Source organism: Lutjanus erythropterus, chromosome 1, assembly GCF_056507025.1.
Source record: "Lutjanus erythropterus isolate fLutEry1 chromosome 1, fLutEry1.hap2, whole genome shotgun sequence".
NCBI classification, from domain to species: Eukaryota; Metazoa; Chordata; class Actinopteri; order Lutjaniformes; family Lutjanidae; genus Lutjanus; species Lutjanus erythropterus.
The window spans coordinates 23,094,504-23,119,408 of record NC_139317.1 but is presented as its reverse complement, the minus strand read 5'-3'; the positions used below and the strand labels follow the sequence as shown (position 1 = coordinate 23,119,408).

At 38.4% G+C, this 24,905-nt stretch overlaps 1 protein-coding gene across 2 annotated transcripts in view; it reads right to left on the bottom strand.

Annotated features, from left to right (window-relative positions):
• The window catches only part of cpne7 (copine VII), a 55,084-nt gene extending 31,987 nt beyond the window's left edge, over positions 1-23,097 (bottom strand). Inside the window, exons 1-6 of one of the 2 annotated variants that reach the window (XM_084717338.1) lie at positions 22,967-23,097; positions 20,890-20,957; positions 20,436-20,767; positions 11,223-11,405; positions 9,681-9,755; positions 4,082-4,156 (exon numbers count right to left, since the gene is read on the bottom strand). In XM_084717338.1, coding sequence (XP_084573464.1) covers positions 4,082-4,156; positions 9,681-9,755; positions 11,223-11,405; positions 20,436-20,609 — 507 coding nt within the window. In that variant the 5' untranslated portion in view covers positions 20,610-20,767; positions 20,890-20,957; positions 22,967-23,097. Of the gene's footprint in view, positions 1-4,081; positions 4,157-9,680; positions 9,756-11,222; positions 11,406-20,435; positions 20,768-20,889; positions 20,958-22,907 lie in introns of both variants that reach the window. The other variant, XM_084717330.1, reaches the window with a different exon arrangement.
• Between the last annotated feature and the right edge of the window lie 1,808 nt (positions 23,098-24,905).

Below are 24,905 nucleotides of genomic sequence, written 5' to 3'. Positions count from 1 at the left end.
TTTTTTCAAACTTTATTTAACAGACGAAGCATGAATTTGTTTTGGTCCGAGATGCTGGCGGTTTATCGCGACCTCTAGTGGAAGTAAATTTCATTTACAGCACCTTTAATGTTAGCACCAGCCTCTGTATCAATTGATCCTTACGAATAATTAGAAAGTCTAATCAGTTAAGTGTTTCTTCTGGTAGAAAGAAAAGTAGAAAGGGAAAATAGTCATTATCTACTTCTACTTTTTTAAAAGCATTATTTATTCAGTTAGTCTTAGTGAGATCAAGGTCTGTTTGACAAATGAAATATACAGCATCACTTTTAACACTGAGGGTTTGATTTACAGCTAATGAGTCAGAGAATGTTTGCCAATATTAAGCCTGGGGCTGTGATGAACTTCACACTGGCATAATTACAGAATAGCATCACCACTAAAGATTCAGTCATTTCCATATGTACCTTGGGTTGTTCGATTGGTTTGTATGCAAAGAAATTGAAATTTACACAAATGGCTGTTGACACTGATTTATCCTTGCTGATTGCAGAGGCAGAGGTAATTGTCTCTGTGATTAAAGGTCAGGGAGAAGCAGGTACAACATTTACAACACAGGTGGCTCTTTTGGAGGAGACATCATCCATGTGGTGATTCATGCCATTCCCTAGTTATTACCTTTTGTCCACTCAATAACTGACCTTTTTTCTCACACCAATAGCCTAATAGACCTGTTATTTCCTCCAATACATCCTTCCTGGCATTTCTGAAACACCTCTATTGGTTATTTCAACCAATATTTGAAGCTCAGTAGAAGAGAATTTAAACTTTCTTTTGCAGTCCATTACTTTCTCTATTAGTAAAATAGCCCAGCACTCATTAACTTAACTGTGGCTGTGTCCATTTACATCAGCACTGTCAGTAAATACCCTGCTAAATGGAAAACATGCGTAAGATTTTGCATCCTTCATGGTTATTTGCGATAGCCTTAAATCATCCCCTGAGTCTCAAGTACAGGCGTCTGAGAGCAGAGCAACACTGATTATTTAGGTCAATTGATTCTTCAGGGAAGAAAACAAATGATTACTCTGTGTGTGTGTGTGTGTGAGAGAGAGAGAGAGAGAGAGAGAGAGTGTGCGTATGTGTGTGTGTACGTGTGGCTGGGTTTGTGTACACTGAATGAGACAGTTAATTCTGCATTTCCCGCCACATTAGACAGATACATCTCCTGGGGGACAGGAGCAAAACGAGCTGTAGCATCCTCTCTTTGTTGTCACGGCAACTGCTAGCCAGTGATATCAGCAGCACAGATTGATCAGACGGACATGCAAAAAAAAAAAAAAAAAAAAAAAAATCCAATCCCAGGCTAACAATTACAGCAATGTTGATCATTACCAATTACTACAATCTATGATATCTCATCATTAATCCTCCTGTTCATCACCGTCTATACGGTGCTCCTTCAATATCTGAGAGGTGATACGGCTGACGAGCAGCTAATTAGAATCTGTTTGCTGCTTCAGTCATCATCTGTTGTCTATGTTAGATAAATTGCTACCCCATGTGGTCTGTTGCAGCCAATTTATATTGTTAAACTTGTATAATACACCCGACTGCTGATAAAATCACATTTTCATGAGAACCTTTAAATCATAATAAATAGACTTGTGGGTGACAGAAGCAAAATGTTACTTTGACTTTTTGACATCCACTATTTGCTCTATATACCGGTGTTTATATGAATCAACTAGTTAAATGCACATTTTGTAAGCTGCTGCTGGAGGTCTCTCACTTTTAAACAATAAGATGTCGATGTAGTTTGATGACATCATGAAGCAGCATAGGATTGTGGGAGTTGTCTTCTTCACTGTTAAACAACCACCACTGCAGATGAAAGTCTATATGACATAACTGACGTTTAATTGCATTTGTGGATTTCTTTTTCTCACTCTCTGACATGTCCAACATATTGTAGCAACTAGCAGGAAATGCACTGCAACAATGGATCAATGAATTGAGAATGGGTGTAGTGTGTAATGGCAGTGCCAAGAATCTTCCTTCAGTTTCTGTCCATTCATTTGAAAGGGAGAAAGAGTAGAAAGAGAGAACACAGCTGTGGTCATGTAAGGTACAGACTGAATGGGGAGAGAGAGTGGTGGTAGCAAGAAAGCTGACGAATTAGAGAAAAAATGTGAAGTACATTTTACTACTACCTTAGTTGTCCTTGAGTGGTCAAAAAAATGAATCGCTGCTGCTTTAAATGACCAGTGTGTAAGATTTAGTGGCATCCAGCTGTGATGTTGCAGATGATGTTGCAAACAGATTCCAAGAAAGTGGGAGAATCTACAGTGACCACAAAACTTGTGAAAATGCAAAACTCCATTTCTAGAGCACTGTTTGGTTTGTCCATTTTGGGCTACAGTAGAAACATGGCATTATTTGTGGAAGAGGACCCAAGTAGATAAACGGCTCACTCTCAGGTTACAAAAATACATCAGTTCTTATTTTCAGGTGATTATACACTAATGAAAACATTCCTATGAATACTTTATTCAATGTTTGCCATATTCCACTAATAAATCCCCATAAATCTTACACACTGGACTTTTAACAGTAAATTTCTGCATGTAACCAACCCCCCTCTAATCTGACATAGCACCAGCTTGTGTCCAATTTACAGTAATTCTCAAACTGGGAGGCGGGCCTCCCTGAGGGGCATACAGCTTCTGCAGGGGGTTGGGGTGTGAACATTTTTCAGTTTCTGAAGGAGGGCACACAAAAAGTTTTAAAACAGCTCCTCTTAAACAAGAAATAAACTGTAACCATGCATGTTCGATGGCAAATACTGGTCAAACCGATGTTTGTTGCTGACATCAAGATGTTTACACGGATGATCCAAAGAACAGTCCGACTTGATTGACAGACATGAAAGACCCTGAGCTTTCCTGGTTTATTCTCACTAAGTTATGTTTGCAATCATCTAACGAGGGACTTTTTCTAACCAGAATTAAATTTTCCGTGCACGTAAACAAAGTAAATTATAATTTTCTAAATCACTGTTTTTAGATATTTTGCAAAAAACAAAATTTGCAGGTTTTCATTCCAGAAAATTCAAAAACAAAGTCTGTACCAAATAAACTACTGCAATCTTTGTTGTTCAGAATGAAAAACTTGAACACGTTTGTGTCTCTGAGGCATGTAATTACACACCACTGCTCCACAGTGACGTACCCACAGCTGTAACATCCAAAATGTAACAGTGATTTATTTAGGAATCTCAGTGGCAATCACATCTGTTCAAACAAAGCCAGTGTGCAGATTCTCTTGAGGATTTCATCAGAAACTCTGTGCCTCCAATAGCAGACTGGATATATGAAGTATATGTCACGTACAGGGAGGATTTTTTTTTTTTTTTTTTTAACCATTGCCCTCCTGTAAGAGTCAGGTTCAATTTCACTGTTAGAGTAGGTGTATATTGCAAACCGCAATTTCAAAAATAAATGTACATGCTGTAGAAAATTTAAATTTTCTCCCATACCACTGGCAGTCAAGGCCACCCTACGAGTGTGGCATCCTAAGGCCCGAACATGGAGCGACTTCAGATCATCAGAGCTGTAATTGGATGTAAGCTCCCGCTGTCTTTGTGATTGAAATATGCCTTCAGCAAAGTTTGCCAGTGTGAGATGTGAGAGCAGGAGCAGCTAAGGTCAGTCATATCCAGCCTTAAAGCGGAACCATTCAACACGTAATAACACACATTTCACATGCGATGATATTATGTGCTGTCATGTCATTTATATGCATGTGAGACCTGCATGATCATTGTACCTTTACATGTTAGAACATTATGTCTCAGGGATGTCTACCGGGTCATGATAGCTGATTTCTCTCCCTGTACAATGAAGTTATATATATGAAAAATGGTCCCTTACATGTGCAGAACTTCAAGGCCACTGATGCATTGCTTGTATTTTCAGAGGTTGCACTACAGCACCATGATTATCATATTACTACTGCTACCCCTGTCTAAAGCTACTAAACCAAATCTAATAAGACATGAACCGTGCTGGTATTTTCAATCAAAACCGTGTGCTGCACTCACCTTATCATCAAGCTTCTTGGCACAGAAGGAGAGCTCCACATAGCCGTTGTTGCCAGAAATTTCCTCAGCGTGCACCTGAAAGGAAATAAGATTTGTCTGTAATATTTTGCACTCGTGGGTTTCATTATGCATGGCAGACATATCGACTGAAAAAACTCAAAAAACTGTACATCTCATAAAAGCTACTGTTGTGACTGAAACTGAAACCCAACTCTAGAAATGCAACTTTTTGACATCACTGGGAGGACTTTTCACAAAAACATGACTTTAAGCCTTTATCACCTTCATTAACATAAATATTTATGGGTCTTTTTTGTTTGTCTGTTTGTTTTTTTGTTTTCATGAATTTGCAAATTATAATTTTGACTATTTTTAAGCTGATTTATGAGAGTGATTGTATTGTGCATCTTTTTTTTTTTTTTTTACAAAGGGCATAAAACTAATCAGTTAAAGGAGCAGTATGTAGCCATACACAGTATATTAAATAGGTTGGATATACAGTCTGTGGTTGACACTAGTTTGTTTTGCTGCAGGAGCACTGCACAACACATCGTACATAACAAACAATGACAAGTCCTACACTGTAAGTCAATCAGCTGTTTAGGCCGTCAGTTTGACCATGTAAAGTTAAGCCTGTTATCCTGAAAACAAAAGTCCTCCGCTCTGAAAATACACACTCTGGAGTTTGAGTTCAGTGACTGCCTGTCTTACTTTCTACCAGCCTCCATTAACATATTGCTCAATTTAATCGTTATAAACATCTACACATTCTAAAAGATTATTAATGATTTCTCACAACTCATAAACAGACACTTATTCATTCAGCGAACATATAACAATAATTTGAACTCTTATTAATGTGAAATGGACAACAAAAACAGTTATTCTAGCCCAGAATAGAAATTTCAAAAGATGACATCTCTGATGACATATCATGGTCGTTTTACAATTTATTACACCAAATATATTACAGATTTCACACTTAATGCAAATATTTATGGGAGATTTTATAGAACTGGTTCAAAGTCAGAGTGGTAAACATCTTAAAATAAAACTGTTAACATCCGAGGTGCACGTCTAGTAATTGTACAGTTAATTCTCATACTGCCTTTCAGATAGTTTTGGAATATTTTCCCCCTCCCAAAATTTGTCACTACTGAAACACAGTAATATATGACATAATGACAAGGTTTATGTTGACGTATTAAGATGTTTATATCTACCCTGTAAAAAAAATAAAAGAAAAGATTTTATAATTCTGACTATTTTTTTAAGGGTAATTAATGAAATTCATCTCATTTAATTTGTGACTGTTTCCGTTATAAAGTGTTATACTTCAGCAAGGTCACGCTACAGAATTTTAACAGTGTTCACACTAATTAAACAAACTGGACTTTGGGGTCAAATGTGGTCAGATGCAGGCCCAGGTCCCTGATGTGAAAGCCCCCACACAGGTATTCTTGTTTTTCAGTGATTATTTATTCACAATCTTTCCTTTCCATTGCAAAAAACTTTTACTTTTGAGGGGGTTTCACTATTGTAAGCAGTTAATAATGTGAAGTGGCTTTTACTTCCAGTAACACAGGATTGCCGGCCATTAAAACTAGAGAGTCGAGAGCCCCATTAGCTGCAAACTAATGGGCCCTCACTGTTATCGTCTCAAACTTTGAGCTCTGTACGGATGTAACAGTAACCACATATAGTGCAGTGCAACTGTGAAGTTTTGTAACAGCTGGCTCTTTTGTTTTTCTATACCTGTTAGTTAGTTGAAAAGTTCAGGAATGCCATTTTTTAAGAATCACCGAGCCCCCTCTGCTGCTCCCACTGGGCTGTCTGGCCCACTCACACTACACAGACGTTTGCTCACTCTCTCTCCCTCCCTTCCTCTGTTTGGAGCTGACAGAAACTTCACTTTAAAATGCCAGAACTGTAGCTGCAGAGCGCTCAGAGCCACGGCTTGACAAGGCTTGACAGTGATGATTGGCAAAGTAGAAAACTTGTACTTTTTTATCAGACAGCTTGTCCTGACAGGTACCAAGTGCAGGGAAAAATCTTTATAAAAGGTGTGTGCAGAACGTGTGTGTTTGTTTCTCTCTCAGTGTCTGTGTGTGCTATTGTTTTCCTTGTGGTTTTTTTTATGTTAAAAGAGGCAAGAGCTGTTTTTCTGGTCAATAAGAACATGCTATTCTACATTCTATTACTTGGATGCGGTTCTGATCATCTGGACGAGCAACAGAATCATTTAGAAATTTATATTTTATGTCAAATTATTGACTTTCTGAGTCAGTAACCATTTAATAAGCAGTGAGCAGGTCATTATGGTGAAATAAATCATCTCTGCTTCGTGTCAGGCACCTGCATCATCCCGTCAGGCTTTATTTTACCATACTCACCTGCTCACTGTGCAATATTTCATACGTATAATATTCATACGTATTAAATTAAACTTTCTGAAACATTCAACTAACCTTCAAACAATATAACCTGTACATTAACTTTACAGTAGAAAACTTCTGTTAACGTTGTAACATGCAAGAGCTGAAAGTGAAATACGCAACGAACCTTCCCAGAACGTTCTGGGAACATAACTAGAATGTTAGTTTTGCATCATAAAAATTTGTCCTGTAACACTTAAAGAATGTTGAATTACGTGTTGAATGTTGATTATTACGTGGCTTTGCTAACTACCTAATTCTTATTGATCAATTACAGCATTCTAAGGTCTGTTATTTCTGTATAGCAGACTGTTACAATGTATAACAGACCGTTGTTGTGAACAACAGACCGTTTCTATGGAGATAGTTCTGATCATAGACTCTGGGTGAGCAATAAAAAACATTGTTGAATCACTAAAATCATTTTAAAATTGATATTTTGTGTCAAATTATTGATTTCGTTGTTTGTTTCTTTTTTGGTACATAACCATGTAACAAGCAGGATAATGTAGTGAGCAGGTCATTATTGTAAAATATCAACTAACCTCTTAGAAAATTCTGAGAACGTAACCAGAATGTTCGTTTTACATCATAAGAAATTGTTCCTATAACACAAAGAATATTAAGGTGGAAAAATCAAGAAAATATTCTGGAATAATAAACTAACCTCTCAGAACGTTCTGAGAATGTAACTACAATATTAGTTCTTCACTGGAAATACTCTCCGTTTAACATCCAGGAAATGTGGAGGGGGAACGTTCAAGTATCATCAACAGTCAACTAACCTTCCAAGAACTTTGTGAGAACTTAACCATAACTTTAGATTTATGTCAGAAACAACTGCAAGTTTTAATATCTAATTAGTGTTAGGGTTAAGCGTCTAAGTAAACTTCTTGGAACATTAAACTAACATTCCTAGAATATTCTGGAAATGCAATCAGAACGTTGAACCTGAAAAACTTGCCAGTTTAACATCATCTCATGCAGGCATATTTGAGAAATGTTCCTTGAATCAAAAACAAATATTCCCAGAATGTTTTGTGAACCAAAGTTTGCTGGCTGGGGAGGAACAGCGTTATGTCAATAGGAGTGTGGGAGTACAAATCTATGTGTGCAGTATGTGTCTGTATCTGTGTTTCCTAACAAAAGCAATCTGTATTCGTATTGTGTGTCTATCATATACAATATATTTATGGCTGTATTCATGCACATATTAAATTATGTAAATCATACTTTCTATAAGGGCATAGCAAGCAAAATGTAAGCAAATGGCACAATATTACAAATGCAGTAAACATGAACAAAAGCATATTTTAGAGTCAGCATGTGTGGGTAGCAACTACATGTTGGATGAAGGTTTAATATTATTACAGTGCACTAAAGTCTCTATATTTCAGATGAAATGGTCAAATAATCCCCGTGTGAATTCTCAGTTATCCTGAAGACCTTCGAAAGGTCTTTGCTGCTGGCTCTGGTTTAAATAAATTCAAAATCTGGCTAGAGATGAAATGACTAAGATTTAAAATGGATGAGTTTGTCTTTAACTTTTCCCTGACAGCATCAGGGACCCTGGGTTCAAATCTCAACCCAGGTCCTCTCTGTAGGCAGAGGCGATTAGATAAAAGAAAAGCTTCCTGTACATGAGTTTAGCCTTCATCCTACCGACATATTTAATTTAACGAGGGCTACCAACATGGCTCCCTGAGGACCCCATGTATAAACGACTGTAAGGAAGAACCGTCATAGAAAAATGTTAAATTCCATTGGCAAAATTAGTCATTTTACCTTGCAGAGCACAGGAGCTGCTGATATATGGCAGCCTTGATCTGTCAGTGTGTTGGTGTTATTGTGTGACTTCAGTAAATCTGAACTATCCTTTTAAAACACTGAAGTCACAGGATAACACGAACAAACTAACAGATCGAGGCAGATAAACCAGTGGGTTAGGTAAAATGCAAGACAGCACAATATCTGGCTCATGTAAAGGTTGTTAACATAAGCAAAGGCTGTCTAACGGCAACATAAAGTGGTGAAAACTGTAGCAGTACACTGCTTAACTTCTGCTCCTGCAAACTGTCAACCTGCATCTACTGTAGGTAATATAATTGACTATTGAAAATACCCCATATAATCCTGCATCAAATAATCCAAACTAGCCTTCTAAAACTGAATTGGCAGAATAGGGTGCTACCCCAATATACTGGCATTTTTAAAAAGCACTAATAAAAAAATAAATAAATGGAAAACAATGATATGAATTCATTAGGAACTAAATTGGATGATAGAAAACAGCAGTGGTTCGAAAGAAAAACTCTAAGGTCTGTGTGTACCCCAGACAGTGGGATTAAGGTTAAATACATGTTTATACTTTCACTGACATCAAATATACAAGGGACAGGCACAGACACAAGAACATCTGTACTGTTTAAGACGATGCAGTTTGATACTGTCTCTTGCTCTTTTATTAGTTTGCATGTTATCATACAGGTCCTGTTATTAGGTATGGTTACACTCTCTCTTGCATATTCCCGACCAATGTAAAGGCATTATTTATATAGAACAGGGTGGACCATTGCACAGTCTAGCTTGTCTTGTTTTTTTATATGCTACCACCACTTGTCGTGTTAACTGTAAGATGGTGGTTAATGAACCAGCTGCTGTTCAGACGCATATGACTTCTCATGCATGCATCATGTCTTATGCATCCCTGTTCGTATTGATATTCTTAGCAGGAATGGTGCCCCATGATATCAAAAATGGTCACTAGGATATAGAAAGAGCTCGGAGAGGATGTATACTTTTAAAAGGTACCACCTCAAAAGAGCTCAGTGAAAAGCAGCAACATGACGCCATTATGAAAGTCATGTTTTCAGGGTATTTGAAAATAGCCACAGGAGATGGAAAATATCCAGTACGACATAAACAGAATATAAATCCATTATGGTTCCTGGGAGTGCACAGAGGTGAGTCTGGGAAAAAAAAGTAAAAAAAAAAAAAAACACAGAAATATCACTTCTACTACCCATCAATTTGCCATCCATTATTTCTTTCAGCCCTCACTGGCCATTAGCTCCTAACCTCCACTTTATGATGTCCAGCAATCCAGACAATTTCATCCACCACAGCAGTCACGTCATACTAAATGCACAATGTAAGGACCCTACCGTGATGGTGGATTTGCCAGCATATTTCCCGTACTTCAGCAATAAAGGCTTCACCATCTTCTTTTGCGCCACGATCTGCAAAGAGCAAGATAAACACAATGTTGGCCTTGAGCCCTTTGCAGTAAAGAGCAGTGTGCAGGGATCTGAGTCATCAACTCCAGCGATAAGTATCCATTGCTTACTCTGCCACTCCACACAGCAAATATACAGCATCAGGTATATTTACAAACGTCACAGACAGAGGGAGTCACTTCAGCATGTTTTAGGTCAGACAATTTTTTGGGGGGGGGGCACAAAACTAACAGAACTACAAACCTCCAAAAGGCTGGGACATTGTGTGAAATGTTAATTAAAATCTTTTTCTACGTATAACCAATTGAATACAGTACAAAGACAAGATATTTAATGTTAAAACTGATAAACTATATTGTTTTTTGTACATATATACTCATTCTGAATTTGTTGCAACATGTTCCAAAAACGTTGGGACAGGGGCAGGCAGCACTGAATGAAAAACCCATGTCATTGTATTCAAGGTATTACTAAACGGGCCTCAGAACACTTTGGAAAAACAATGTCGGTAATCAAAGTTTGTCACTACATCAACAAATGTGCTAAGACTCCTCCACACAAAGTCAAAGCCATATATCAACAACATCCAGAAATGCCACCAACTGTCTAGGCCTGAGCTAATCTGAGACGGGCTGACGGGAAGAGGAAAAGTGTTCTGTGGTCTGACAAGTGCACATTACAGATTGTTTTTGATAATTATGCACGTTGTGTCATCTGAGCTAGAGAGGAAAAGGACCAATCAGATTGTTAGCTGCGCCAAGTTCAAAATCCAGCATCTGTGATTATATGGGAGTGTGTTAGTACCCATGGCATCGTGGGTAACTAGCAAATCTGTGCAGGGACCCTTAATGTTGAAAGGTAGATATAGGTCTTTGAGCAACACGTGCTGCTATTTAGATGTCTTATTCAGGGACGTCTAAACTGTTTATTTCAGCAAGACAGTGCCGAGACACATTCTGCTTGTGTTGGTTGTCTGGCCGTCCTGCAGTCCAGACCTGCCTTCCATTGAAAATATGTGGTGCATTATGAAGCACAAAAGACAGAGAGCCTGGATTATTGAGCACCCAAAGTTATATATCAAGCAAAAATGGGGAAGAATTTCGCTTTCAAAACTTCAGCAGTTAATGTCCCCAGTTCCCAAACGCTTACTGAGTGTTGTTACACGAAAAGATGATGTATCACCGTGGCAAACATGACCCTGGTCCATCTTTTTGGAAAGTTTTACAGGCATCAAATTCAGAATGAGTCTATATTCACAAACAACATAAACATAACCAGTATGAACATTAAATATCATGTCTTTCTACTGCATTTAATTAAATATACGTGTGAAATTATTTGCAAATCATTCAATTAGATCATTGCATTGTGATTTTATTTAGGTGTTACATAGCGTCACACCTTTTTTGGAAGTGAAGTTTGTAAAACATATCACCAAAATGGGTTAATAAGACAGGAACATCTGCCTACCTGGCCAAGAGTGCACTCCACCCCACCCAGGAAGTCGTCATCACGGGTCCCAATGCTGTGAGTGCCATGGATGTCATAGACTTCAAATCGCAGCTTCTGCACCTCCTCAAAGTAGTAGTCCAGAGAGAAAACCTTGGCAAAGACTGGGTGTAAGTTGCTCTTGATCACTTCTGTCCTGTCCAGCTGAAAGGGAACACACAGAATAAAATTTTGAACCCTCACACACTTTCATTTAATACAGTTAGACATTGTAATTTTTCTTCGTTTAATGTGTGATTAAAGCAATAGTAGACCATATGGGATTTTTTTTTTTTTTGACAAAATGATTTACAGATTGTATCCTATACAGGAAGAGAGAGCGAGATCTCTAAAAAAATAGGATTGGAAAATATCACTACTTATATGAGGAGCACTAGTGTATATATATATATATATATATATATAGAAGGGCAAATTTTATTTTGTACTGTCAAGAGGATGATATGAGAGGAAGATTGCAGGGCTCGGACATTTAATCTCATCGTACAGAAAATGTCCATGCTTGTCTTTCAGTGCCTGACAAGGAAAAGCTGAGCTCTCTGAGGCCCCATCAGCTCATGATGTAGGATTTAGTTTTCACACAGCTCCATGAGTATTTCTATGCTGCCCAATTTGTCACAACGACAAATCACCACTGGACACGATAAGCCTACTGAGGTTATTTTAGCTAACATACACTGACAAAAAAAGAGTAAATGCATGGAATACATGGCTTTTTATGAAGTACTGTTATGTTTATGTTTAATGAATGCTGGAGACAAACACATCTATGGAAATTTTACACCACAGAACAGAACAGACTGATCATAATCTGTAGCTGATCTATTACCATTTAATTAAAGGCCTATAGAAGGTTTTACACCTTAAGAAAGTATTTTCATGGTTATCCTAACATACACTTGGATACAGTTTCATTTGTCACGATGTCTAAAGTCATTTCTTCATTTCAGTGGACCAGTTCCAGGCTTTGAGTCATGATGACTTCAGATCGGTGACATTGCACTCTTGTCTCTTTCGTCTCGCTTTGATAGTGAGAGTCTTTCAGGGGAAAAAAAAGACTGAACTGGACACTTTTGTGAAATGCTTTTTTCATTCTTTACCAAATATTTTCTGTCACTTTTCATATTTTTATATATTCATACAAGTCTGCAACTATGATTATAACAGGGAACATCTTCCTGGAGAGAAAATGTCTGACAATGTGCACCATTACGCCTATTTTCAAATTATTATTGCATTTCCCCATCTCAGTGATAACAGGCTCTTCACATTGCCTTTGAGTGTGTGTCATACAAACTCAATTTGAGCATATTTAAGGGGACATTCTTCACTTTTATTTGGATGTCCAATGTAGTCAATTGAAACAATAAATATACATAACATATGTGTGTATACACACACACACACACACACACACACACATATATATATATATATATATATATATATATATATATATATATATATATATATATATATATATATATATATATATGTATGTATGTATATTTCTCCCACCAGTCTTATTTACAATAGATCAATCTGGTGTAAAGATGGCCAGTCAGAGATTGTAAAATGGGCAGATTTTTGAAATGATGGGCTACTATAGCAACAAATTAAGTTGATGAAAAATAAAAAAAACAAAACTAAGGAAATACAGTGAGGAGTATTTCCAATATGGCTTATCTGAAATGTCCAGGGGGCAAAATGTTGTATGTTATGAGTAGGCTTATTGTGTGTTATCATGGTGCAAATATTATTCTTACATGTGTAATATCTTTCTAATACATTTCTTTGTAGCTGTTCTGTCACATAAAGTAGAAGTGCAAAGAAAAATAGGATAGGTCAAATTATTTCAAGGGACGTACACCAGGGGGTCCCCAGTGTATTTTTTGTATCTTGTAAAGGCTCCCTCACTGAGAAAAAAGTGAGAACCTCTGGTTTAGAAAACCTAATATTACCCACTACAACCTGAAAAACAATGGTTCTTCTTTCTGCTTTGACATCTTGGTTAACCGCTCTTTAAAATGCAGACAAATCTTGTGTACTCAGTCTGTGTAAGACTCCAGCATTACACTGGAGCACTAGGCTGGTTCAATCCCCTGATTGCTACTGGGTGTTTTGCACACTGCCCAGCTATTACTTTGTTGGCTCCATAGTGTTAGGTGACAGAGTTACTCATCTAGCACACACCTTAGTTACCCAGAGGTGGAGACTAGAAATCCAGGCTGAAATAGCCTGTAGTTTCTCCTTTACACCAACTACATCACTGTAACAACAGTGAATACAAAAAAACAACAACAGATTTTGCAGCAGAAAAACTCACTGAGGAATTTCTTGCTTCAATAGACGACATTTACCACCAACACTGACTGGACATCCACATAAACAGGATGTTCCTTTTAAGGAGTCGTTTCAACACGAGCCACCAGAACAACTTCAATACTTCTTGGCATATATTCTTAAAGTCTCTTTATATTAGCCCTCATTCAGTGTTTTGATGACGGTGGTGGACAGTGTTGTCTAACACATTGACCTAACAGTTCAGTCGGGTTGACTGTGAAGAGTATAGAGATAAAAACTCAAATTTCAGTTTTGGCCTTCATCAGGGTCATGTTTTATAGCCTTTACAGACTGTAAAACATGATTTATAGTATTTTCATACTCAAGGAATCAGCCAGTGACCCCTCATTCCCCTGAGTGTGGGTGTTACTATCCTGAAAGAGACCACTCACATCAAGATAGAAATGTTTCATCATTGAATAAGTGATGACTCAGGTTTGCTTTGTATTGATTTCTTGCAGTGACCCTTCCATCTATGGAAGTTTTCTTCACTATCTTCTTCTTTCATTCACTAATGTTTTCCCTTATTTGTTGCCTGTCTGTAACTGCATTATAAAACTATTCTTGTTTATTGTGCTTCCATGTTTTTTATCCTTGTTTCATACTGCTGCCAGTTTGCATGCTGAGGAAGGACGTCTGCTGGAAACATCCGTGCATGAATAAACAATTTAATTGGAGTCCTGTCCTGCTCCTGACTTTTTGATTTTTGCTTTCGAGCATTCAGCACCCTTCCACACATAATTATGTATTCTGTTTTGCCTTGTGACCAATTTGCAATTCAATTTCTTGGTTGGTAAATGGTAAAACATGTTTTGTTTTGTCACATTTTCCTTTGCTTGAACTGAAAAATAAACAGCACTGGGCTGAAAATAGGCAGACTTTGCTCTCTGTCACAGTTCTAGATGAATGACCTGACCACTTCTTTGCTCTTTGTTTGTAATATCTAAGCAACAATAATAAAGGAGATGCTATTTCCCCCTGGGGAGCAAAACGTCAATGTGGCTACTTGCACTAAGGTGCATGTAGCCTAGCATGGCAGAGACAAACATTGATTAATCAATGAATTTATCAATGAAATAAATATCAAAAACTAGTCTCATAATATGCAAATATTTTATTCAATTATAATCCTGAAAAATAGACACATAAAGCACATAAAAGTAAAAGTTGTCAAGTTTCTACTCTATTTAATATACTTGTCAGATGTCTGATCAGAAAAATATTAGACCTCAAATTTAGAAGGAGCTGTGATGCATATTAATTTAATAACTAACCTTCACTAAACTGGACAATCTGTATTTTGACTTAACACTGGGAGTTATTTAATCTCTAGAGGCATATGCAGGTAAACTGATCATTTAATGTGCGTTTGCATCAGAGTGAGTCAAAAAAAAATAATTGAAACAAATTACAGAGGGTCTGCAACATCAGTTTTAGCCATTTCTGACTCAAACATGGCTAATGAAGTGAACAGAAGGTATACAATGACCAAATAACACTGTTAGATGACACTTTTAACACGTGAATGATGTAGAAACATCTAGAAATGTGTTTGGGTGCTGCCAGAAATGAAATAGGATGAAGCCGCTGTCTCCCTGCTGCTGCTGCAGGAGGACAGGTCGCTCAGTGCTTCACTTCCACCACTCGTGCAGAGCAGTTGGCCTGCTGTCATAAATCATGCCCAGTTTGTGGAGATTCAAAGCAGCCAAACTGTTGCGCTTCTGTCTAAAATACTCCCAAACTGTAGATGATCGCAGCAAAGCTTGCTCTCTGCAGCTTGTTTCACTGGGTGAATCCATGCTCTGAGCGGACGCAGCAGTGCATAGTAATGTGTCAATGCATGTTATGCAAATACACATATTTTCATAATCGATGACGTCAATGACATCAATGACATCAATAAATCACCCCAGCCCTAAACACAACATGATATCTGACACCAGTTTCGTGTGGAAATACTTAAATATTAAATTATGGGGATTCAAAGTGTGTGCTGTTCTATCTGAACAAAGGATCAAATGCACTGGACCGAGGTTCAACAGTCGTTTTGTTGCGACATTTAAAATCTCAGACAAAACTCCAAGTGAAGCCAAAAGCTTCAAGAACACTGGTTTCATACTTTATCCAAAACACTTCTGGTTGAAGTACTGACAGACGGCAGCATATGATGGATTTACTTTCAATCCACAGCAGAGCCAAACCATAATCTTTTTCTAGACCCAACCAAGTAGTTCTGTTTCCTAAATCTAATTTCCCAGGGAAGAGTGCTGTGCTGTGTTTAACCAATTCATCCACCACAACCTCTCTCTCTACATTGACTTTGTCACTCTTTATAGATACACTAGAGCGGCTGAGGGAAATAGCCCTGATAGCTGCTGTGTGACTACTGTCACCTGGGTGCAAACATACACAATAGGAATAACAAACAAATTCAATGAATGGTGGTAGAAATGGTAGTAGCAGGGATTTGTCTACTGTTTCCTTTTCAATGGCAAACATCACAAACAAAGAAAAGAACTTCCAGCAAGAACGTGGCCTCCTCATCCTCATTCATCCTCACTTCTCTTTATTGTCTTTTCTAGCCTTCTTCCGGCTTCTTTGTGCCATCTGGATGGACAGATTTGGGATGAGTGTGATGAGTCTGTGTGTTGATGAAAGCTAATCAGAGCTACAGAGAATAGGTTGTGCTGAAGTCTGTGACGCCTGTTTGTTGTTGGTGTGGGGCCAGAACTACACAGAGATCCCTGACAGGGAAAATTATGGCTTTCTCTAATCAGCTCTGCCAGGCAGGTAAAAACATTATCTATGTAGCTCGATCATAACAAGCCCCTGTAGCTTAGGTTAGATATCAACGGAAAGATCTGTGTTTGAATAAACTCATTATCGTGAGAGCATGTCGAGTCCGGTTCACACAAAAAGCAGAGAAATCATCTGCGGACTGCTTCTGTGTCTGTCCTTGGAGAAGATCGGGTGTTGAAATAAGGTAATAATGAAATAAAGGCAGTTCAACAAATAGCAGCTGCAAGTCAGCGGGGCCATACAGTATGAGCTCAGAGAAGAGAGGGAGGGTGGCGGTGATATGAGTGGGCTCAGCCTCTTACTCAGTTGTTGACGTAAGTAAACAATTTGCACAAGCAATGGTGCCTCCCAGTACTGAAGGATTTGACAGCAGAGGATTGGATAACTTGTGTGCACTGTCAGGACTGTCAACTCATATAGATAGATACATAGATAGTGGTGGAAGAAGGAGAGGTCTTTACTACATTATAAAAATGCTCCATTGCTGACAGCCTCTCCTCTCATATTTAGCTCTCATTGCTTAGACATGCATCTTCCCATCATTTTGTATCCAGCTGTACTTCTGTAGCAGCATTGTGCACTTAATTTCTATAAGAAGCTGACCTTGTTTGCAGTAATTTTTCTTTATTTACCAAACTATTGCTGTCACTTTTCATATAAACCATATAAATATGAATAACTACTAATGAATGACTCCTAATGTGCGCAGTTTTCCCTACAGGCTTTTCATACCACCTTCAAGTGTGCGTCCTGAAACTAGCTCGTTTTGAGCATACTCCCACCATAAAGAGAAAATTCATCACTTTTGATGAGGATGTCTAATCAGTGTTGATTGTAAATGTGCTTTACTGACCAAGAAAACTGAGTTCTTCCGCCCATGTAGGCGTGTCAGCAACTCAGCCCATATAAACAGATGCATAGATAGTAAAAAGTCCTGCATTCCATTTGTTTTCTTGCTTTGATTTCGCTTTGATTTTGGAGGCTCCTGAGGGAAAAGGCAGTTGTGTTTTCACCATAATACCCACAAAATATAACAAGAAAAGTGTAATTATCTAACAAAAAATCTCCTCCTGCTTCTTTGTCACTGGGAAATGTAACTTCGCCTTGGAAAGGAAACTATAAAGAAAAAGTCGGCCCTCTCGCTGATGGTCTTGTTTGCTTATGTAGTAAATTGACACTGTTTCATTTCAGGTAAAATTGCTGCATGGCTGCTTATGATATGTATAGCTCCACACCCTTGAGCGATTGGTTCCGTAGGGTTATGATGATGTTGTGATGTCCTGACTGTATCTGTTTTTTTGAGACTGCCCTTGCTCACTGCGGTTTCAAAGCAAGAAGTGCTCAGACATGGCGTTTACTGCTTATTTCGCCCTTGATGTCACATGAAAAACACCCCATGGACGTGTAAAATGGTTACAAATGTGATTTTCACTGGAGGGGATCTTTAATAGTTGAGCCGAAGATAATTTGAACTACTTTACGGCTTGTTTAAGCTATGAAAATGCATCTTATGTCATAAGCTGGCTGTTTGTTTTGCATATAAAATGTGTCTATGCCAAGTAACTGGTAACTAAATTTAAAATATAGCATGGAAGGGAAACACTCAAGTACAAATACCTCAAAATTGTATTTAAAGGACAAGTGTGAAGGATTTGGTGACATTTAGAGGGTAAGTCGGAAATTGCAACCAGCTGAATACCAGCTGCTTGCCTCACCCTTGCCTTCCAAGCATGTAGGAGAAACTATGGTGGCCAGGATGTTCTAGGCTACTGTTCTAGGCTACTGTAGAAACATGGTGATTCAACATGGCGTCCTCTGTGGAAGAGAGAAATGAACCATCTGTAGATATAAATGACCCATTCTGAGGTAAAGAAAACACAAACAATTCTTATTTTTAGGTGATTATGCACTCATGAAAACATACTTATGAGTATTATATTATATTTCTACTATTTTCTGCCAATAGATCCCAGTCAATCTTACACACTGGACCTATTAGTATAGTCCTTCAGTAAATGTACTTACTTATAATCCACCACTAGATAGATAGATAGATAGATAGATAGATAGATAGATAGATAGATAGATAGATAGATAGATAGATAGATAGATAGAGCTCTGCTGACATCACCATGTGAATTTTCTTCCTTTAGTGGAGCTGAAAATAGCCATTCATATATGCTACACTGAACCCAGGTCAGTCATCTCATGTAACAACCTCCTTACAACCAAGAAAAATCCATAACTGCGTGCTCGACACTGGAGTGTTTTTATCATCATCGCTGCCACAAAATAGTGTCTGGAGGTTCACATTCATGCAGCCCAAACATTACAGTGAGCATCTTCAACAAATGGCTCCCATGTGGCAGGAACTGGGCAGAGTTTCAGTTAATTATTATCTCCCATTTCCCTGAAAAAAAAAAGCATTTTGTTGGATGAAGGGTTGCAAAAAAAAAAAAGAAAAAAAAAGAATCTATACAATTAGTTATACTGAGCGATGTTTTGACACATTATCTGCTTAATGGTGACCTGTATTTTGGCTTCCCCTCATGAACCAAATGAACTAATTAACAGGGAAATGAGAGACCTCCTGCCCACGCTCCAAATCAGCTTGGGACCAAACCAAGAAAGTAAACATTCTGAGCTGTTGTCCACACATGTAAACCTGTGGGATGTAACTCAACAAAAATATAAATGCAACACACGTTTTTCATGAGCTGAAGTAAAAGAAAAAGACCTCTTCTGCGCACATAAATGGTTAATTTCTTTCAAATTGTGTTCAGAAATTTGTTAAAATCCACGTTAGGGAGCATTTCTCCAAGATAATGCATCCACCTGACAGGTGTGGCATAGAAAGATTCTGATTAAACAGCATGATAATTGCACAGGTGTGAATGGGAATGGTCACAATATAAGGCCATTCTTAAATGGGCAGTTTTATCTTGAAATAAAAATTCATCAGTCCCTCCAGGAAGTTGCAATCGCAACATTTAATGCAAATTCAACCGATCCCCTTGAATTCTGCACAACCTTGCATCTCTGTCCAACCCCGGCAACTTCAGAGGCAGAGTAGGGCGGGTACATAAGTTTGCCCTCCTACAAAAAGAAATTGGTATCTGTAACCCTGTGTGAAATTACCATAGTTCAATGTCCCAGTAAATGTATTTTATCAAGATAAAACTTCTCATTTTAGAGTGACCTGTGCAATCATCATCCTGCGTAATCAGCATCTCTATATGCCACACCTGTCAGGCGGCAGAGGAGAAGTGCTCACTAAGACAGATTTTAACTAAGTTGTGAACAAAGTTTGAGAGGAATGAACCTTTTGTGTGCATAGAAGAAGTCTGAGATCCTTTACTTCAGTTCATGAAAAATTAGGATGTATGTGCTGCTGTACAAACTCAGTCCTACAGGGCAGGCAGTACAATCTGTTGTAAATAATGTTCAGTCTTCCTCTGCAAATGTGTGCACCGCACTTGACATTTTTTAATTGTGAGTCAGACAGCTGTTGTGTGAGCAATAATCTTTTCCGAAAGAGTGATAAACAGCTGCAAGTTCACCAAACCATTAACAGATTTATCTCCCTGGTCGATCTTGTACGACAGCATGAGTTTTGGTGATAACTGGACTGAAAATTCATCCCAATGTATAAAATTTCACACATCACCACGGCTTCGTCTCAAAATCTGAGCTGTTTTAAATTTCAGATACTGGATAGGGAGGTAGGTAGTGCTGGCTGACTGTGGCTTTCTGCGCAACAATCCTTGTCTGTGTAAGAAAACATGTTGCTCAGGTCACCTTAACGCGCTGTAGTTAGTTTGAACTCTGATTCAAAGCATGATTCTTTACACAAGAAATAATGTTAATGACCCAGGTAGCAAGATTAATAAAATGTTGTGGCTTAATTTTTAAAACTACATTCTGCTGCCTATAGAATGGATTATTGATTAGATAGAAACCTCACACTTTTCTCCCTAAAGGTTCAACCATGTATTTCTCAGATTAAAGGGCAAAAAAGAGTGGGGTGCTCACCTCTGTCCACTGTCCGTTGGTCTGTACCATGAGTATGACACAGGGGTCTGACTTATTCAGCGTGTCTCGGTCCAGCAGAGCTTTGCAAGACACACGCAGCTCCACTTTGGAGACACAGGTAGCCGGACCGCTGAGACTGGTCGCAGGGGAGGTGGCCTCCTGAACGTCATTCATCCTGGCTCGGGGGCAAGAGGAGCTGCCAACCAGCGAAGCAGTTAACGGTGTGAGGCTGTTGGTGTAGCTCCGAAGGATGGGAGCAGTTCAGTGGCTGTGGTGGGGTTGAGGGATCTCAGTGAAGATGTGGCAGGCTCACAGGAGACAGGCTCTTTTGACTTGATACAGATGTCACAGAGAGAACAGAGATTCCTGTTGAGTCTCCAGGGACCAAAACCAAAGCCAAGCTGTTATTACTGCCTGTCAGAGCTATATCCCCCTGTGAGGAGGATCATCTCACCTCCGTAATGACAGGAGACAGGACATGAAGGTGGCAGGGTTGTGCTTTTACGAGTCTAGATCAGATCCCTGGAAAGATTCGTATAAGAGGGTCAAATCTGGTGCTTTCATCACAACACAATCCACAAAAATACATACAAAAACATAGATTTCACATTGTTATTGTCTGCATGCCATAAGTTTTATCCTTGTTCCAGTAGGGCTGCAACTATCAGTTATTTTAATTATTGATTACTCTCATTATAATTTTCCCAAATAATCACTGAAATTGTGAAAAATGCTCATCTCAACTTCCCAGAAACTGACTTCTTCAGTTTGCTTCTTTTGTCCAACCAACAGTCCAAAACACAAAGACTCTTCATTTACTTTCATAAATGACAAAGAAAAAAAAAAAGCTAAAAAGCTGGAACCAGCAGGTGTTTGACATTTTTGCCTGAAAAATCATGAAAATGATGAATAGATCAATCATTTAGTTTATAATATTAATGAAATTGGAAAAATGTTCATCACAATTGTCCAGAGCCTAAAGTAACATCTCCATATCGCTTTTTTTGTTCGACCAACCATCCAAGACTCAAAGATTTTTCATTTCCTGCCGTAAATGATAAAGACAAAGAGCAAAGCCTCACATTTCAAAAGGTGGAACCTGTAAATATTTGATATTTTTGCTTAGTCTATAAAATGTCAAACAGTTGTTAAAAATGCCCAGCACAATTTCTCAGAGCTCAAAGTGATGTCTTCAAATTTCTACGTTTGACTAGCCAACAGTCCAAAACCCAAAGACCCTTCATTTACTGTCAAAAAATAACAAAAGAAAGCAGAAAATGTTCACATTTACAAAGTTTAGGGCCAGCTTTGCTTGAAAAGGGACCTAAACAATCAATCAATGATGAAAGGTGCTCTGTAATTTTTTTAGTTAAATAATCACTGAAATCATATAAGTGGGATCTTCCTGAGGTGAAAAAATGACAAGAAAACCCAATCAATTATCAGAATAGCTGACAATTAACTTTCTTATAATCAGCTCGTCAAGTAATCAATTAATTGACTAGTCCTTTCAGCTCTACTTTCTAGCACTAAGCAAGAGATAGCAATCAATTTGAATGGAAAACATGGGTATATGTCCTTTTCTGTAACGGTGAATAAACAAATGAAAGTGGCTGATAAAATCAGGAATCTCACAGACACATGGCTGAGAGTCTTTATTGCCCAGAGGAAACATAAAACTAAGGAAAGGACTTTGATTTGTTTAAGCTCTTAAGCTCCAACGTGGCATCTTATCCGCCCTGATGAAGTGTCCTTAAGCAAAGGGTTTCTGACTCCCACTTAACTGCTTTAAAGGAGAAGAAAGTATGAATTTATCCACCAGCATCGTTTACCCTGAGTGTCTCGTTCTTGGGAGACAAATGAACAAGTGCACTGTGCACTGTTTGGCTTTCAGCACCAGGGACAGCGCCCGTGGATCTGCTCGCCAGCTGTGCGTCTGGAAACCAGATGTTACCCGAGAAGCATCAGTCTAAAGCTTAACTCAATAAAGCTCCGAATACAATCGCAAGATATAAAATACGCCCCAAGCAAAAGTTATAATGTAAAAAAAAGAAAAGCTTATAAGGCTCTCGGCAAAGCAACACGTCCGCTCCTGAGAGAGAGACGCTGCCGATTCAATCCAACAACTTAATGAAGGCGATACAGGAAACGCTCCTAGATGGTTTCTCAATAATTCATCACAATAAACGAACAAATCTGTCATCCTTGAAAAGCGAACACCAGTTGACGTTCAGCGTGACTAAAAAAAAACGACCTATTTTACCTAATTACAAAAAGCACAGCGTCGTATTAAAAGCGAACAGTAGGCTATACTTTGATAACATCGTTTATCATTGCCTCCTCTTACTCACTTCCAATAAGAAAAAAAAAAAGCACATGATTTATAAAAAAATAAAAAGCACAAGGAAACCGAATCTCCTCATCAACAAACATCAACTCTGCAGAGGATCAAGTTAAAAACTCTCTTCCTACCTGTCGTTGTTCTTTACTCTTAAACACACTTGTTTAATTCTCTACCATAACACACTCACTGCCTGATTTCTTTTCCTCCGCTGAAACTCATTGGTCAGACTGGTGAGGAGGGAGTAGGCTCGGCTCGGCTCGGCTCAGCGTGTGGAGAGAGGAAGAGGAGTCCAGCTGCTGATGTAAGGACGGGGGTTTTCACTGGGACTCGATTATTGGGAGTTCAATTCAGAAATCGAGCCTTAAAAAACGTGACACGAGAGGCTTTTTTTTTTTATTATTGATTATTATTGATTCTGGGTATCTGTCAGCCCTCGCACATCATGGAGCTAAATGCGAAAAAATGTGCGCGTGGTTTTTGTGTGACATAATGGTGAACTTGTGACCCACGAACAAATTAATGGCATGTATTTAAATCTAATGCGAAGACATGCAGTTCCACTTTGACACATCCCACTTTGCACCCATAATCCTCTGCAGGCTCCATAGAGGGGGTTTAATAGGCTATATATTTAGACTGATTCTTCTGCAGCTTCAGCCTACTGTAATAAATGTGTCACACTATTATACCGCTTATCTCTGATATTACATACTAGGGATGTAATGATTAGCAAAATCTCAAGATATGATAATACCACAATAAAAAGTCCACAATATGATATTTATTGCGATATTAATAAACAATGAAAAATAAGAACTTGAAAAATATCCTAAGCAATAAATCTGATGTTTGCATTTTTCATTCATAAAAAAGTGCTTTTCTTATTCAATAAAATAACAGTAGCCAACAATTACCCAAGCATGTGCAAAAAATAGAACTGTCTTTGGCAAAAATTGTTTGAATTGTCTACAATTGACCCATCCTAAGTCCCGCCCCTTTTCTGGAAACGTCATCAACGTTCTCCTTTACTGTTCCCTGTTCTTAGATGTGCTATGTGCTGGGTGTGTCTATGTTGAAAAGAAATCCAAATTTTGAAGATGGTTGAAAGATGTTGAAAGGTGACATGTAAATACGATATATATATAATCACATTGCTAATGTTAGCTAATGTCAGCAAAATGATGATCTAGCCAGCTAGATCAATCGTTAGCTTGCTACTTACATCTGATGGCTAATGTGAGCAAAACACTAGATAATCAACAAATGAATTAGCTTTTAGTTAACTTTATGTTTTAGTTTCCCGTTGGTATCATTTAGCGCCAGTGTCCGCACAGTACTGACTGAGGCTGGAGCCGCGATACCGAGGTCCCGCCCATAGCAGGCCTCAGCTGGTAATCATATCATCACATAACGAATTAACACCAGACTTACGGAAAGAAGAGCACTTAACATCAGTGTGATAATTGGCTCTTGTCCTGTGTATTACAGTAGAGGGGACAGGATTACTGCAGCCAGCCACCTGGGGAGCGATCGAGACGCTTGGCTTCACTTTTGGGGAGATCTCATGTTGTCTGTCTTTATATATGTCAGTGTTTCCAACATAGACACGCCTAGCATATAGTATATATATAGTCAGTAGCACTCCGTTTAAGAAATAAAATTACATAATTAATGTTGGACATTTTTTCTTGCAGCCCTACTGCACACACAACACCGTTCTGCACACAGTATGTAAGCATTTGACACTATACAGATGTTCTGTCAGCTGCTCATGTTAAACACTGTCTTCTGCTCAGAGTTAGAAAAATTTCTTCAACAATAAGATCACAATCTCAAACGAGATGCTCCATCACACACGTGAACATAAAAGGTGAAATCAGATCGTGATCTTCTCAGTAGGGTCTACAGTTTGTAAGTTTGTACCCAGAGAAGGCAATTTGTGCCTAAATTAACTCGTCCTGACTGTCTTTGTCTTCCCTCAATAATGAAAATGCCAAGGAGGATGCATGTGAGACATTTCGCAGCAAAACAACAGGAACACAAAAGGATGGATCCTCCAGCAGCAGCACATCACAACCACATCTCCAAGTGGGAGCTCCAGACAGCTGAGGACCTTTGACTCTCTG